Below are 15,982 nucleotides of genomic sequence, written 5' to 3' on the forward strand. Positions count from 1 at the left end.
TTCTTCGAGGAAACGGTCCGTATTTTTGAAGTTGTCTACGTAGCGCTACCAGAACTACCGTCATCGCAAACACAAACACTACATATAAGCTTACCTCTTTTGGTGTTAGTAATACCCATTTGCTTGCATTTCTACACAGCTATAAACAATTAGTTCTCTAAAACATTTGTGACTGCTGAACATATGTATATACAAGTATTGCACATATATTTAGCCTCATTTTTAACGCTTCGCTGAGTTAAAAAATTACACCACATCCACCTTCCCGCTGACTTAGCATAAAAATTGTGGCTCAATGTGCGTGGGATCTGTGCATACTCTTTTTTTTAATTTTTGCCTCCGTTAGTGAACCCCTACATTTCAATAGAATTTCGAAACTCTATATTTCTCCCTGAATGCATTGAATAGTGTACCTTCGTGTTGCAATTGAGTGAATACTGTAACGTAGACACGCACACGAAAAGCTGCACTTGACCCCCCTTGATGCGGGCATGGCTCCTAAACATTTATTGTTATTTATTTTTATTTTCTGTTTCTGATGAATCCAGCCTGCCTCTGCTACAAAAAAAAAAGAGTGTCCCGTACCTCGGAGAGTACCATACAGGCGTCTACGTCTACATTGAGGGCCAACAACAGAGGATGCTCAAACGTTAAACGGTGGCCTAAGCGTTGTTCTGCAAGAACTAAGGGCTGCCTAACACGCCGTATATAATAAACTACATATGCCCACAGCACTGAATTTGTTTATCACCGCATCGTGCAGGAATTCGTCCTTTGTAGGACGGCTCGACAAGCTTTGCAACACGACTGGCGGGTAAGCGCCGTCATCTTCCTGAAAACAGCCTTGTCTGACGCGACACTCAACGCAGCTGTTCATCCTCCCACAAACAAGCTCCTTTCTGGAAAATGCAATGAGCCCGCGCGTCGGTACACGTAAGTCTGCTGTGACAGTATTAGTGTTTCTAAACATTAACGATTCAGTGACACATACATGATCTTTCGCAGCATAGCACGGCCGCCGCCATGTTTGATCAAATGGTGGTGACTGGTCTTGGGCGAGTGAAGCTGCCATGCGCGTATCACACGGGCTAGACGCCACCGGGTGCAAGAAAATCGCAAGCTTGCACAGTTTTCCTCACCGTGAGCTCTAGAACACAGTAGCACCAATCATATTGCTAGCTTAGTGCTACTATAAGCATAAAGCTAGCTTAGTAGCGCTAAGCAAGCATTAACACTACAAATTTTCAACAATGTCGTATTATTAATATTGGTTTGTAGTGATAGGTATAGCAGCGTTTTTTCAACACTAGCGAATAAAATTTAGTAGTACATTAAATGGATGAGCTGATTAAGGTTTCATTAAGAAGATAGTGAATACAGCATGTTCGTTTTTCATGATGTCATAGGTCAAAATTACCGAAATAAAAATATAACGGCTGAGCGTACCGAGTATGTTCTTTCCCCGAGGAGTGTTAAGACCTCCAAAAGAGAAGGTGTGAGAATGATCCGCAGTCACAATGACCAGAGTGTCACCGGAGGCCCCGAACTTCTCCAGCGCGTCGTCCACGGCCCGGTCAAGCTCCAACATTTCTTCAAGCGCAAGTCCAGCGCGGGTGGTATGGTGAGCATGGTCAATGCGACCACCTGCGAACAAACATGGCCGGTGAATCAAGAGTTGAACAAAAAAAGCTCGTCTGGTGACTAATCACAGACGAAGACTAAAAACACTTTAAAAATAGCGCAGACGTTTCGGACCGTGTACGGAAGGCTTGGCCACATTTTTTTTGTGAATGAGGCCTCTGTAAGGAAGCCAAAAGTCTGTGTTCTTTTCAAAGTGTCTTTTGTAGCACTTGTTTTTACCTCTTGACCAATATGGGTACTGTGCAATGCTCTGACACCCGGAATGCGAATAAGTAAGGCTCATGAAAAGCATATATGGGGCAATGTAGCAATGGCGTAAGCTCACCTGCTTTGAGCTTTGTGCCGTATTCTAAGTTGGCGTGCTTTTCGTCTTCAGGTGCTCTAGCTATAAGTGCATGTACACTATAGTGTGTATGTAGCCAATGCTGATGTAACGTGCTTCATACACTAGAGCTACAAGACAATAATTATTTCATTGATATGTGGGGTTTAACGTCCCGAAACCATACGATTACGAGGTACACCTTAGTGGAGGGCTCTGGAAATTCGTTCTACCTGGGGTTCTTTAACATGCACCCAAATCTGAGCACACGTGCCTACAGCACTTTCGCCTCCATCAAAAATGCTGCCGCCGCAGCCGTGATTTGATTCTGCACCCTGCGGGTGAGCAGGGGAGTACCCTAGCCACTACACAAATAATTAGCGTTTGGATTTAGGTTTTAGGGGTTTGGTATTGTAAGGCGTTCAAAGCACCTCTGTATGTATGCGTTTAGGCGTAGTGTTGTGAGCAAGGTGATGAGTCGTGACTGATTCGGGCGAAATCCCGAGGCAGTCACCACTTGACAAGGCTTTTCAGTGTGAGAGTGAACCAACCAGAATTTTGTCCTTGTATGTAAAACGTATTATTTCAATGACGAAAGTCATGTAGTGCAGTAAAGCTGCATTCGCTGTGTTCCGGAGCCGCTCGAGCTCTCTTAATTTCGATGGAGTGTTAATGGGACACATTTCGGGAAAGATATAACAGCGCGATTTGAATGTAGGTAGAAGGTTTGATCTGAATGGCCATACTTCGCGATAATATGACGAATACTGACAGTTTATTGAATATGTGTGAGCGTCTGCCAGTTCCACGAGGATTTACCAAATCGTGTATTGAAATATAGGCGTACATGTAGATGTCGATGTAGATCCTAAATATCTGGATCACACCCACGGCAAGTGATAGGGAAAGTATCCAGTAACCTAACAAAATAAGGAATATCTATATTTAAATAGTAGCAAGAAAAATCATAACACAATTATTGGATTTTTGTAAATTATTCTTGAGAAAAAAGAATGGTTGTATCAGTTCCTACTGAAATAGCAATAAATGATTGATATCAAAGAGATTTTTTCTGTAGTCTACACTGGTTAACTGAGGACCTCTTAGTGTTGAGGCTATGAAGTAAGTATATTCCACTGTTCGATTAAATTATGCACGTCCTCAAACACCTTCCCGTTGCTGTGCCCAAGAGTATGTGCACCAACACATAGTAAATTTGACGTTATCAACGCTAATCCAAGGATTCGTAATGATATTCCTAGAGATAACTTTCTTAATGTTGAAAACTTTTGAAAAAAGATGAAGATGTGCTCCACAGTTTTTCCTCTTCATCTTCTTCAGCGCACATTACGAAAGCGCTGAAGCTCCTTTTTTTTAAATGCGAATGCACTTCTTATTCTGGCTATGTCAGACATCCTGCTTTGTCCACGGCGTCTGCGGCTCTCCGCTCTCACGCCCACTTCTGTAGCAACAGCTGCGGGCACGCACGCTTATTCAAACCCCTAGCAACCAGAGAATGGGTTGCGGGTAAGTCTAGGAGAGGGTAAGTGCAGTGCTTCGCCGCATCCTCTCGCCGTTCACTCTTTCTTATCCCTGTGCCCACGTTCCCGTCCACTCGCACCTCACTATCGGCCGTTCGCTGGCTGGGCACCTCTGAATAACACCCGGAAATGTGTGCTCGAGACTCCGTTGTAAAAAGCCAACGGAGAGAGCAGAACACTTACTGTTCTGTTCACTTCATGTTAATATTTTTGGCCGTGCACGCTAGCTGCTAGAACTGGAAACGCATGCCGCGTTGCTCGCAACTGAAAAAAGCCACGTGCCGAGAACGGCGCTATGGGCTGCATGGTGTAAAAAAAAAACTGGGGGACCCTTAAGCTTCGCCTGTAAGGGTCGAACACAGTAGCGAAATCCGGCCCCTAGTGCGCCCCTAAAACGCTAAGTGCATATATGTTTTGTTACAGACACGCATGCACGCGCGCACACACACACACACGCACACAATAGATTGTACCAGCCACGCGCGCGCGAATGGTACATACAGCTTTTTGATCTAGAGCAAGAGTCGCATGGCCTTCAATATACATGGTGCGCTCACCATAATGGAGGCCATAAAGAGTCTCACAATGCCTCACAGATAGCTGCACATTGCCTATCATTTGCTGCTTGTTTGATCAACGCCTCTGGAAAAGCATGTTTTCCGCTTGATGATTGTAGTTGTCCATTTTTAGAGCTCTTTAAAGTTCCTGTGTGTTTAGCGGTGATGTGTGTTTAGCGGTGACTATTCCGGCCTTTTTCGACGTAGTTTGAGGCTTCCCGAATGCGCCTACAAATCGCCGACTGAGCTCGTTTTCGTTGTGATACCTATCGAACAAAACGCGTTAAAGGGGCCCTGAAACAGTTTTTCAAGAAAGTATGTAACGAATTCACTAGACGAGCTTATTGTCTGACGAATTCAATGCCGCAAAAATTTTAAGAATCCCTCCAGTGCGAGTGGAGTTAGAACGGTTTGCCGCATGCTACAATTGCACTATCTCTTCTCTCGTCCCGAAGAAAGCGCTGGAAGCTAAGCAGGGGGGGGTAGCAGGGGCAAAGAAAATACCACGCCTCGTGACCTTGAGCACTTTTTTCTTCGAATGCGCAGCTTTTTGAGTGTGATCGTGAGCGCAGGCGTGGACAAGTAGTGGCATCTCGCGGCAATCTCTGTAACGTGCTCTTTCGTTCACAGACGCACAGACGATTTTTCGCTCACAACCAACGGGGCCGACACTGACGGCGGTATTTCCGCGACACGAGCTCTCTAACGCTAATATGTTGAAACGCTGGGTGCTAACATGCGAAACCCCGTTATGGACCCTAGGCAATGCATTTGAATTTTCTCGTGATTCCCTTCGGGGAGTTGAGGGATTTTGTTTCTTTTGGCATTCCATCACTGGGCTGTTTGAATATGAACATATATTGATGAAAATTCAGCGTTAAGTCAACAAGCGTGCTCCTCGATGACCCAGAAGTTTGAGTGTATATTGTAATATATCGAGTCAGGTGGGTCCGCAGCGACGCTATGCTACGCTGTAGGCAAATGGTTTTTAAGAGACTTCAGTTTTCAAGGCAATCAAAGATTGAGCTTCCCCGCTTCATAAAATTACCACGTTGTGCTAAAGGAATTAAATGATATATGTTTGCTGCAAAGTCTAAAAATGAAGTCAGATGATGTCACCAGAATTGCCAGATTTGGCAACTTTACGCCAGGTTGACTACCTTGAAAGGTCGCAGCAAAAAAAAATATTACATTGGCTACTTGGCTACTTTTTGGTTATTATTCTGGCACTGGCACCAACAGATAACATACGCTAAAACAGAGAGTAATTATAAAAAGATATTAAGTGTTCATTCACAGTGCTGGTTACGGCTTCCTCGGGGTACTCGCATTTTTTTTACTCAGTTTACCAGAAGCAATTGCGTGCTCCCGGAACGCGCCGCGGCTGCCATGGTTTTCACATTATCAATGGAGCTCATGTAGGTTAGACATGAACACCAGTTGCTTTTCATGAGGCTAGTTGGTCAAACAAGGTAAAAGGTAAAAACAAAATCACACCACATTAACGGAGCGCATGATGATGGGTGGGGCGAAAATTCCATCCATCCGTCCACTCTTCCGCCGATGCGTCAGTCTGTGCGACCGTCCATGCGTCCTTCCTTCAGTCCTTGCATGTGTTCATGCGTCCGTCCGTGCATCTGTCTGTCTCTCCGTCCGTGCGTCCGTCCATTGTCGGACACAGCCTCTCCTTATATGAACGCGTAAGCGTCAGTAACAAGAGGGACCACGACGCTAAGCTTAGCTACGTGCTCTTTTTAACTGACCTTTGGTACACCAGCCATGAATCCAACATGTAAAACTGGTCAGCCTTCGAGACACTACTGACCTAAGCATTTGGCCAACAACAGGCTCGCAAGCTACACGCTGATCAGTGTCTATGCCACTGAGCCCAGCAGTATGGCGAGGCATTTCCCTGTTACACTGATGACGTCCTACACCCCTGCAGGCGGGTCAACACCTCTATGCCAGAAGATCGGCAACACGCCAGCCCACCTCACCTCCAGTTTATAGGCCCCAACCCCGCTTCTCCCATCCCTGAACCGCATGGTGATTTCTAAAGTCAGGAGACCGACGGAATCCCGTCTGGTCAGGGACAAAACTGGTGCAATAGAACAAAAACCTAGGTGAAATACACAATAACTAACGAAGATGTTTCGGCCCCCTACACGGAAACCTTGTTGACAGTGACAGCACACGCCGTAGTCGCTATCTTTGAGCACGTGTTATCACGTAGTAAGAACACCGTGCCTACAGAGGGGGCAGGGTCCCAATATTTCTGTTCAGTGTATGCGCAGTAACCGCCGGAATGGTCAAAGATTCCATGTGGAATCGCGCAAATAACATTCTTTCCATCACAATGATGCAGGTGTTATCCTGTTTAGTGTCATGTTCAGTAGACGCGACGTTCTCGGCGGGGCATTAGAAGCCTCTTCTTCTTGACGTCATTTAAATGTTCCCGGAGCCGTCTTTTGTAATTGTCTCGCCAATATATACATGTTTGCCGTCTTCGAAAGGAATTTTATGCACTACAGCGGAAAAGTCGTGTCTGTCCAACTTATCCTTGACATTTCAGAGTCAGCCTTTGAGCTTCCGTGCTGAAACGTGAGCCGCTTGCACGTCGTAGCCGCTCGAAACCCGAGTGAGAGGTTCGCTCTCCCAGGCTTCAGCCAAAGTCTCGCTCTGTGTAGCAATGTTCATAACAATAATGCCCCGCGCCCTGTCCAGTTCGCGTTTTTCTTTATTTGTTATTCTGCGTGCATGTGAATGCATGCAGTGAGTGAGTGAGTGAAACAACTTTATTCGGTCCACAATAGACGCGAGTAAACTCAGCGTCACCTGGCTAGGCCCACTCGTGGACCATCAGCAGTAGTTATTTTTTTTAAACTTGACATTGACGCAAGAGTGACTAGTTGAATTTTGTTTACTATTCCACTAGTGTCTTACTCTGTGTGTAAAATGAGCCCATTAAATTCGCTTCAGCACTCAATTTTTATTTATTATTTTTGTCCCCTTCATGACTTAACCAGTGCTTTATTGCTTTAAACATTTGCCCCGCGTAGACTACGTCCTCATTACCTTGAGTTTAGACCGCGATCTTGTTGTTTGACGCTCGTATCAAATTATGCTGTCAATGTTGTTTTGAGACTGCTGACGTATTTTCTAATCACCATTCCAAGCGATTGTGTGATTTCACCAGCGCTGAAAAGCCGCATATGCTTGGTTACTTTTAATACTCTGACGAAGGCCATGTCTCAGCTGAAACGTTAAGCATAAATGTTTTCGTCTCTCGTATACGTGCACCCGCTTGTGAGTAATATGACTTCCTTGTCCCGTACATCTTTATTATAGAGGCCGGATTTATAAGCACCAGAATCGCGTTTTAGACGCCAATAATAGGCAAGGAAAACAACGTTTTAGGCAACCAGAATAGGCAGGAAAAACCATATTTCAAACCTTCAAAATCGTAAACAAGGGCACCATAAAATTTTAGGTAAACGGATATAATTTTTAAAATAAACACGCTTGTGACCTGCATTAACGACAGGAAAGCCAGAAATGTTTCTCGATGGCACAAAGATGGCAAAAGCCGAATATTGCCGTGCACTAGTCCTGATTGCCGCACAGATTACCACACAGAGTGTGGTGGTCTGTGCGGTGATCTTTTCATCTCTGGCATAGCCGGTCAAGCGTTCACTGTGGAATGAACACACTCTTAAGTAGTATTTCTTTTCGATATGGCAAGTCCAACGGGTCCGTGAAGCAGCCAAAAGGCTAGGTCTGTCGGTTCCAACGTCGGAGCGGCCAAGTTTGGGCTAGTACACACTTTCGATCTATTGGAACCCGATAAAGTTCTTTCATCGATCCATTTATCCAAGCACACGCAGAGGAGCAGATAGTCAAACCATTATAACACCAGAAGAAAGCGATTCCTCGTGTTAGCATGGTCTACTCGCATAGGATCGATTTGCCCCGTATATGAAAACCTTAAAAAGTACATATTGCAAACAAAATGAAAGTCGCGTGAATATGGCATTTTCTTTTCAACTCCAATCTTTCCCCTTGGTCTCCCCATGGTTCCGCATTCGCCAACCACTCGCATCATGTCAACACAGCGACGTATGGTGGCCGGCTCGTCCCATTTCACTGCTGCCAGCGCTTGTTCTGCGTAAGTTGGTTACAAAAAAAAACTATGTTGAAGTCAACAGAGTTTCGAGTAGTCCTTATTTCATAGTACCATGAACATTTTTAGTACGCTTGGCTTTCAACCTAAAGAGTATAAGGCGAAAGCGTAATCGGTCCTTGTTCTCATGACCTTCTCAATCTGCTACTCATTGGGCATATAAACAGTGCCGCAAAGAAAGAAGCTCCTGTGCACCTCTAAAGTAGCCCTTTAAACTATGTATCCTGTAAATACTACTGCAAGTACAATTGCGAAGTGCACACTACGACATCATCCTTCCATTTGCGAGTTAGTGGGATATCTACTGCGAGTCCATAAACGACACGTGCACCTCTGCTGCTGCACACGTTATTGATACTTATAATTATAGATCTCTGTGTGCTCCGTGATTTTTGGGCTTAGCAATCATTGCGCAACCCACATGATTTAACGCTTTGTGTAATTCTACGCTTCTGCAACACAATATTACACACGTATCAATGACGCTCCTCGCACTATGCCAGTCATTTTTTTTTTCAAAACTGTGGCATAACACCTGATTGCCATAAATAATTGTATGGTTCGGTTTCCTTTCAAGCTAAATCATTCATTTTTAGGATTTATTTGTTCCCACTCATCTTGAATTTTCGCTCACAGCAGCGCTCATTGTACGCTCACAATCAACGACGCCGACGACACCAAATTTCTTTGAAACGAGCTTTCTAACGCTAATACGTTAATAACGATGTCATCTGAAACTGCACTCTAAAACAAAATTTGAGGTTATATAGTGTTCATGTAAGCTCCAATTTTAATATGATGCATTTATAGGCACTTATAGTACCGCCAGAAATACACAATTTTAGGGAATATAAACGCAGTATAAAAGCACTTCTTTGATATTTAGGTAATACATATATATCAAAATGGAGCGATATCAACACATAAAGAAAAAAGGCACTTGCTTAACATCCAGTCTCTAAAATTCATTCTACCTAAACATTCTAAAACACTTTCTACCTGTATTGTGTGGCGTGTAGCCGCATATAGCGGCCCGAGGTATGCAGGTATGCGCCATCGGCTACGGTTTCATAAAACTCCTACTTATTTCTTTAAAGACTCGAGTGCTCTTTGAGGTGTTGTGTCCCGGTTTTTCCGCTACAACTAATTTAACAGAATGTTTATTGAAATTTATGGCTCTACTTTGACAGAGCAGAAGTTTTATCGCTGAGTAGTCAGAATTAGCATGAGCGGTTCGAACTCAGATTCTAAGTGTCTTACCATATGTGCACGTGCAATGGCGCAACAAGCACTGATATTCTGACATGAACAACATACAGTTTCCCTAGAAAATTTTAATTCAGGAATTCTGACGTAATAAATAAATATGTGCACTAACCTTCAACAAGCAAAAGAAATCCGGTCGGTGACCTTTGCAAAATTTCCAGTGCCACTCTAGTCATCTCAGGTAAACTCGGTTTGGTGGTCTTTAGGCTTCGCCGCTCAAACGAATACGGAAGGTGGTCGCTGTCGAAGAGGCCTAAAACAAAAGCGAAGCATTATTCGTAAGGGGACAGAGAAATAAATTTGAAGTGAAAGAATACCTACCAATGGTACGAAAAATGAGTGGAAGTTTTTCCACATGTCAGTAAAACAATAAATCTACAGAATATAGTATAGAAGAGCTGGCGCTACAAACTAGACTGAGTGAGTCGAGTTCGAACATAACTTGTTGAACCAGGCAAAAACGAATGGCAGAAACAAAAGGAGGGCGCGGCACTACCTGCTTACAACAAGAACTTTGATGGGATCCTCTTGCCTTCAGACGTCGCTAACGTTTTCGTGACGAGTATTCCTTGCGCGGGCGTTTAACTACATTCGAGCCGCCAAAGGACACCTTACCACCTTGGCCGAAGACCTCGCCACCGTGACGGCTTTGACCACCACATACTTTCTGGACATGATCATTGGCTCATCGGCCCCCTCGAACGAGAGAGGCGTAAAGCTCTTGCGTTCGCTCCTCCAATTGTCGCAACATTGTGACACCGATGTCTGTATGGCGACCACCAATGCGCTCGGCTCTTTCTACGCCAGACAAGGAAATAAAAAAACGGCTGCTGTTGGCAAGGCACAGCACAAGTAAACAAGAATAAAAGAATTGCACTAGCGGGAAAGTGCTAGGCCCAGTTATGTTTTGGCGAGGTTCGTCACACAAGAAAACACAAGCAGACTCCTTTCGAAGAGTTACCACGTGAATGGCCTCACCCATAGACTTCAGCCGCAGCAAACTATTCTTGCTAAACTGCTGTCCACTGCAGTCCATAAAAAGAGCTTGGTGGAATGACTCAATAGAAAAACGGAAACAAGCTGCAAGGTGGGCACGGCAGTCATAATCTCACGCTTGCCGTCTCGATTCATAACTTTCTTGGGAAACAGTAAGACAGTGCATCTGAGCAACACCAATCAGCGTTGTTGATCCCAAGCTTATGTTCCCATCAAGACATGGAGAATACCACCACCTGTAGAGCCACCATCCCAGAAATCTCATGTTTTGATGAATTTTGATAACTGGTTGAATTTTCCGCTCATAAAAAGATGTTCCCGCAGATTCCAAAAAGGTCCTTTCCAGCCAGTCAGCGTCGGATCTCTCTTCACACATTCTTTGGCGAACTATACAAGTGTTTCGCTCGGAAAAGCCATGGCAATCAAAGCTTTTATTACCGAACATCAATGGTTGGTTTTGTTAGGATCGTTAAGGGCTAACATGCCCAGTTCTATAACCCCCCCCTCCACCCCCAGGACTACGGAACAGGATTTAGAATGTTCGGCTACACTGTATGCAAGCCAGCTGTCCACGACGAACACTTTTGGCTCGCCTTATGAACGTTGCGTGGCTTGACGCGGAGTGGCCGTAAACGTCAGGAGATATACTAATGATCCTTCGGACGAAAGACAGCTCGTTTAAAGCAATAAGCTGCGTTTGAACTACGCAGAAAGTTGCATCGTCAGGTGGAACTACGGTAACAGCCACGCGAGTTGACGTGAGTAATTAGAAATCATCTTCCGTGATGATGACAGTAAAAAAAAAACTAGCTGATGATGGCAGTGAGACAGGAGTAGCTGCCAATTTCTGATGAGCACGTCTCACAGTCTGCCGTAGCTCGCAAGCATGATACCTTCGGCAAGCACTTCCCTGCTCGACACGCTAATATTGATAAACGTAGTTGGAACCTGGGCCCAAAACTGCGATGACGTAAGCTATTGCTATTCGTGGGACGACAATGACAACACAATGAACGGCGTCCAGCAGAGCTATCTCAGCCTATTTTCAAGGCAAATGGCAACATGACCACGACTGATCTCCAGGAGACAGCCAATGTCACCTGCCAGGCGCTATAATGTTACCGGATGTGTTTCTAGGTTTCGGAAGAGCTTCAACACTCTCAATGCCGTCCACCAGAAGCATTATTATTACAGATGCCGATGCAGGCCTTTCTTCAGTTTGATGTTTCTTTTTTTTTAAATTTAGCTACTCAAAAAAAAAGAATTCCTAGTAGGGCAGTGAAGTTGCAGAAAAGTAGTGTCATTAATAACGGCTAGGAACAATGATTATTTCTCTGCAAGAATCTGCAAATGCCCTCCACAAATAATGGTTTGTGATAATACTGTTGCATATGCTGCCAAAAAAAACTGTTTCTAAGCTGATGCGTTTGCTTGTTCAGTTTTTTGTTAAGGGGTTTATACCGATCTTTAAAATGTGCAGTACTCGTAAGGTTATCGTAGTGTACAGAGGCACATTGAAAAAGTTGGACGCGCATGCATTATTCTCGTAGGAGTGACAAAGCTTTGTTTTAAAGACATCGTGTTTCACTCACCAAGGAGGTAATCGGTGTTGTTTGGATTGAGAGCGTGAAGCTGCTTGCGGTTCCAGATGTACTTGACGTGCGCCGAGTGCGACTTCTTTTCATCCAACCAATCCTTGATAAGGTTGCGGCCATCCGAGCGCTCACCTGGTTTGTCTTCATCATCTCGGAGCCCCTTGTCTAGAAACGCAGCTCGACCACCACCCATGATCACCTGCGCCATTTATTCGGATAAAGAACGCGAAATTAGCCTTGGTTTATTTCGATATAATTGCATTTGTCAGCAGAATGAACTGCTACACAACAGCGAGTTGATCGAAATGCGGTGTGAAGCGTGGTAGATATTAAACCATGCATTGAAAAATGTGTCTTCATCAGAGCACTTGGACCTCTCTTGGACAATAAATGCGACATGTACTATTTGGATTGCTATTGGAGGGACATGGTATGCAGTGACGCGTGTAAACGCAGCCTTGAATGCTCCGAAATCTCCAATTGTGTAGCAGGGCGCGTTTCCAGTGATACATTCACGCGCTCGCTGCCTCTGCTACTAGAAGCACTCTCTTTCGCGAGACTTGCATTAGACCGACGCATTTTAACTTGAGTGGACCTGGTTTGCGCACGCTAAAATGTAGCAGTGGCATAGAGCAGCGCTGCTTGTATAGTTCTAGAGGGCTTTAGAGTTCCACAAAATTGATTGTGGGACAGAAGCTGTTCTCTTTATGTAAGTACTTACTGAAGCTCATATTGTATTAGTATCGGCTGTGATTTACGCTTTACAGATTTAGTGCAAGAACCTACGTGAACTACTACCACCACCTCGAACCTCTTCAACTTAGACAGACGTAGTCCCTCATCTCCAGCCTTGCTTTTCGCATTTACGTATTGCCTGCGCTAAAAAACCAATATATTCTGCTTTTTTTTTAAATTGCAACTTTCCCATCTAGTGAGCAGTACGGCAGGTCAATAGCATAAAAGAATTTGCTAAAAGATATCTCGCCACTAATTACAACAAAATACAATCTTTCAGCAAATACACCTTCCATCTGTACCCGTGCAATAGCTCCGAAAATGGTTGGTTGACTTATAAACCAGAAATGTTTTCACTTATCCGTAACTATGTATTTTGTCTGTTGTACTTGATAATCATAGAAGTCTCAAGTACAACAGACAAAATAGAACTGGCAGAGCTTTCGAAGTTGTTAATAAACGTATGATATCCGACGTAACAAGTTATAACATAGAGAGAATTGAACACGCTCTGAAAAACGGAGGACGCGTCCAAGCAGTGAAGAAGAAACTTGGGATAGGCAAAAATCGTATGTATCCACTAAGGGACAAAGAAAGCAAAATAACTACCAATATGAATAGGATAGTTAAAATAGCGGTGGAGTTTACAGGTATCTGTACAGTAGCCGGGACAACCACGACTTTAATACTATAAGAACTAGCAGTAACCCAGATGACACCCCAGCAGTAATGATAGAAGAAGTCAGAAAAGCTTTGGAGAGCATGCAAAGAGGCAAAGCTGCTGGTGACGATCAGGTAACATCAGATCTGCTGAAAGATGGAGGACAGATTGTGTTAGAAAAACTAGCCACCCTGTTTACGAGCTGTCTCCTGACGGGAAGAGTACCAGAGTCTTGGAAGAACGCTATCATCATCTTAATACATAAGAAAGGAGATGAAAAGGACTTGAAGAATTACAGGCCGCTTAGCTTGCTCTCTGTAGTATACAAGCTATTTACAAAGGTAATTGCTTACAGAGTAAAGAAAACAGTAGAATTCAATCAACCAAAGGCACAAGCAGGATTTCGAACAGGCTATTCAACAATCGACCACATTCATACTATCAATCAGGTTATAGAGAAATGCTCAGAATATAACCATCCACTATACATAGCCTTCATAGATTACGAGAAGGCGTTTGATTCAGTAGAAATATCAGCCGTCATGCAGACACTGCGGAATCAGGGTGTCGATGAAGTATATATGAACATCCTGGAAGAAATCTACAGGGGATCAACTGCTACCATAGTGCTTCATAAAGAAAGCAAGAGAATACCAATCAAGAAGGGTGTAAGGCAGGGGGACACAATCTCCCCAATGCTATTTGCCGCGTGCTTACAGGAGGTTTTCAGAAGCCTAGAATGGGAACAGTTACGGATAAGAATTAATGGAGAGTACCTTAGTAACCTGCGCTTCGCCGATGACATTGCATTGCTGAGTAACTCAGGGGACGAATTGCAACTCATGATTACGGAGTTAGACAAGGAGAGCAGAAAGGTGGGTTTTAAAATGAATCTGCAGAGAACGAAAGTAATGCACAACAACCTCGGAAAAGAGCAGCGCTTCGGGATAGGTAATAGTGCACTTCAAGTTGCAAAAGACTATGTCTACTTAAGGGAGGTAATAACCGCGGAGACGAACCACGAGATTGAAGGAACTAGAAGAATAAGAATGGGGTGGAGCACATTTGGCAAGCACTCTCAAATTATGACAGGTAGATTGCCACTATCCCTCAAGAGGAAGGTATACAACAGCTGTATCTTGCCAGTACTTAGCTATGGAGCAGAAACCTGGAGACTTACAAAAAGGCTTCAGGTTAAATTGAGGACGACGCAGCGAGCAATGGAAAGAAAATTGGTAGGTGTAACCTTAAAAGACAAGAAGAGAGCAGAGGGGATTAGGGAACGAACGGGGGTTAAGGATATCATAGCTGAAACCAAGAAGAAATGGACATGGGTCGGGCATGTAGCGCGTAGACAGGATAACCGCTGGTCGTTAAGGGTAACCAACTGGATTCCCAGAGAAGGCAAGCGGGTTAGGAGAAGACAGAAGGTAAGGTGGGTAGATGAGATTAAGAAGTTTGCGGGTATAAATTGGCAGCAGCAAGCACAGGACCGGGTTAACTGGCGGAACATGGGAGAGGTCTTTGTCCTGCAGTGGACGTAGTCAGGCTGGTGATGATGATAATGATGATGTGTAATTGCGGAACATTTGTTGGCCGGTTCCTCATAGCTCATTCTGTTGCTCATCTATGAAACAATCAAACAAACGCACAAACAAACAAATATAATTATACGCGAGTCTTCGGAATTTGGTGTCCTTTCATTCGCTGAGCGATGGCAGTTTCATCAGAACTCTATAATTGAGCACAAGCGTGCACTTGAAGCGGTCAAGTGCGCCTTTTTCGGACACTCTTCATTGCTGCGTGCAAGACGTAAGAGAAAACACAAAGAAAACCTCGTACTTTTGAATAAAATCGGAGATGCCGTACCCATGCCGTACACATGGGCTAAGTTACTCTGAAGAACTCATTTAAAAGTTTGCTTTTTAACGATCACTCTTTTTTATTTTTATATTTAATTAGCCCTGATTTTCAACCATGCTTTACATCTCAATTAGTTTGTTTTGATAAAAAAACTATCACTGTTCAGTTTTATAAATTCCTTCTAACCTATTCGACTAATATTTTGGCTCTTATCTGCAAACGTCAATTACAATGTAGCGTCCTACTTAATGACCGGAAGGCTGTTGTGATCGTGCCCAGAAATAAATAACCTTTCGTGTGCTACAACTGCAGACCTAATATTTTAACAAGCTTTCGCAGGAAGGTTCTGCATCTCCCCATATATGCCAGCCTTGTACTTTTCCTTGGATGTAAGTTTTTCATTAGCACATATGAGGATGGTTTTAGAACGCACATCTCGTGTGAACATTACCAGCTGTGTTTCCTAACTACCCCGTCGAAAAGCTTCCGACTACGGTGTAGCATCGTCGTCTTTTCCTGAAATCAATAGTCTCTCATTACCCTGGACATGTATACCTACACGAATTTAGTGTTATCATCCCAACTCAGGTAACATCGTGCTCATGATTCCTAGTAACTCTGTTTC

At 44.0% G+C, this 15,982-nt stretch overlaps 1 protein-coding gene across 2 annotated transcripts in view; it reads right to left on the minus strand.

The window, feature by feature from the left end:
• Positions 1-15,982, minus strand: part of LOC119178732 (alkaline phosphatase) — a 104,919-nt gene that overhangs the window by 18,634 nt on the left and 70,303 nt on the right. The window contains exons 4-6 of one of the 2 annotated variants that reach the window (XM_037429968.2): positions 12,096-12,297; positions 9,620-9,760; positions 1,447-1,644 (exon numbers count right to left, since the gene is read on the minus strand). In XM_037429968.2, the coding sequence (XP_037285865.2) occupies positions 1,447-1,644; positions 9,620-9,760; positions 12,096-12,297 (541 nt within the window). Of the gene's footprint in view, positions 1-1,446; positions 1,645-7,385; positions 8,223-9,619; positions 9,761-12,095; positions 12,298-15,982 lie in introns of those variants that run through there. The other variant, XM_075874593.1, reaches the window with a different exon arrangement.

Source organism: Rhipicephalus microplus, chromosome 1 (genome assembly GCF_043290135.1).
Source record: "Rhipicephalus microplus isolate Deutch F79 chromosome 1, USDA_Rmic, whole genome shotgun sequence".
NCBI lineage: Eukaryota > Metazoa > Arthropoda > Arachnida > Ixodida > Ixodidae > Rhipicephalus > Rhipicephalus microplus.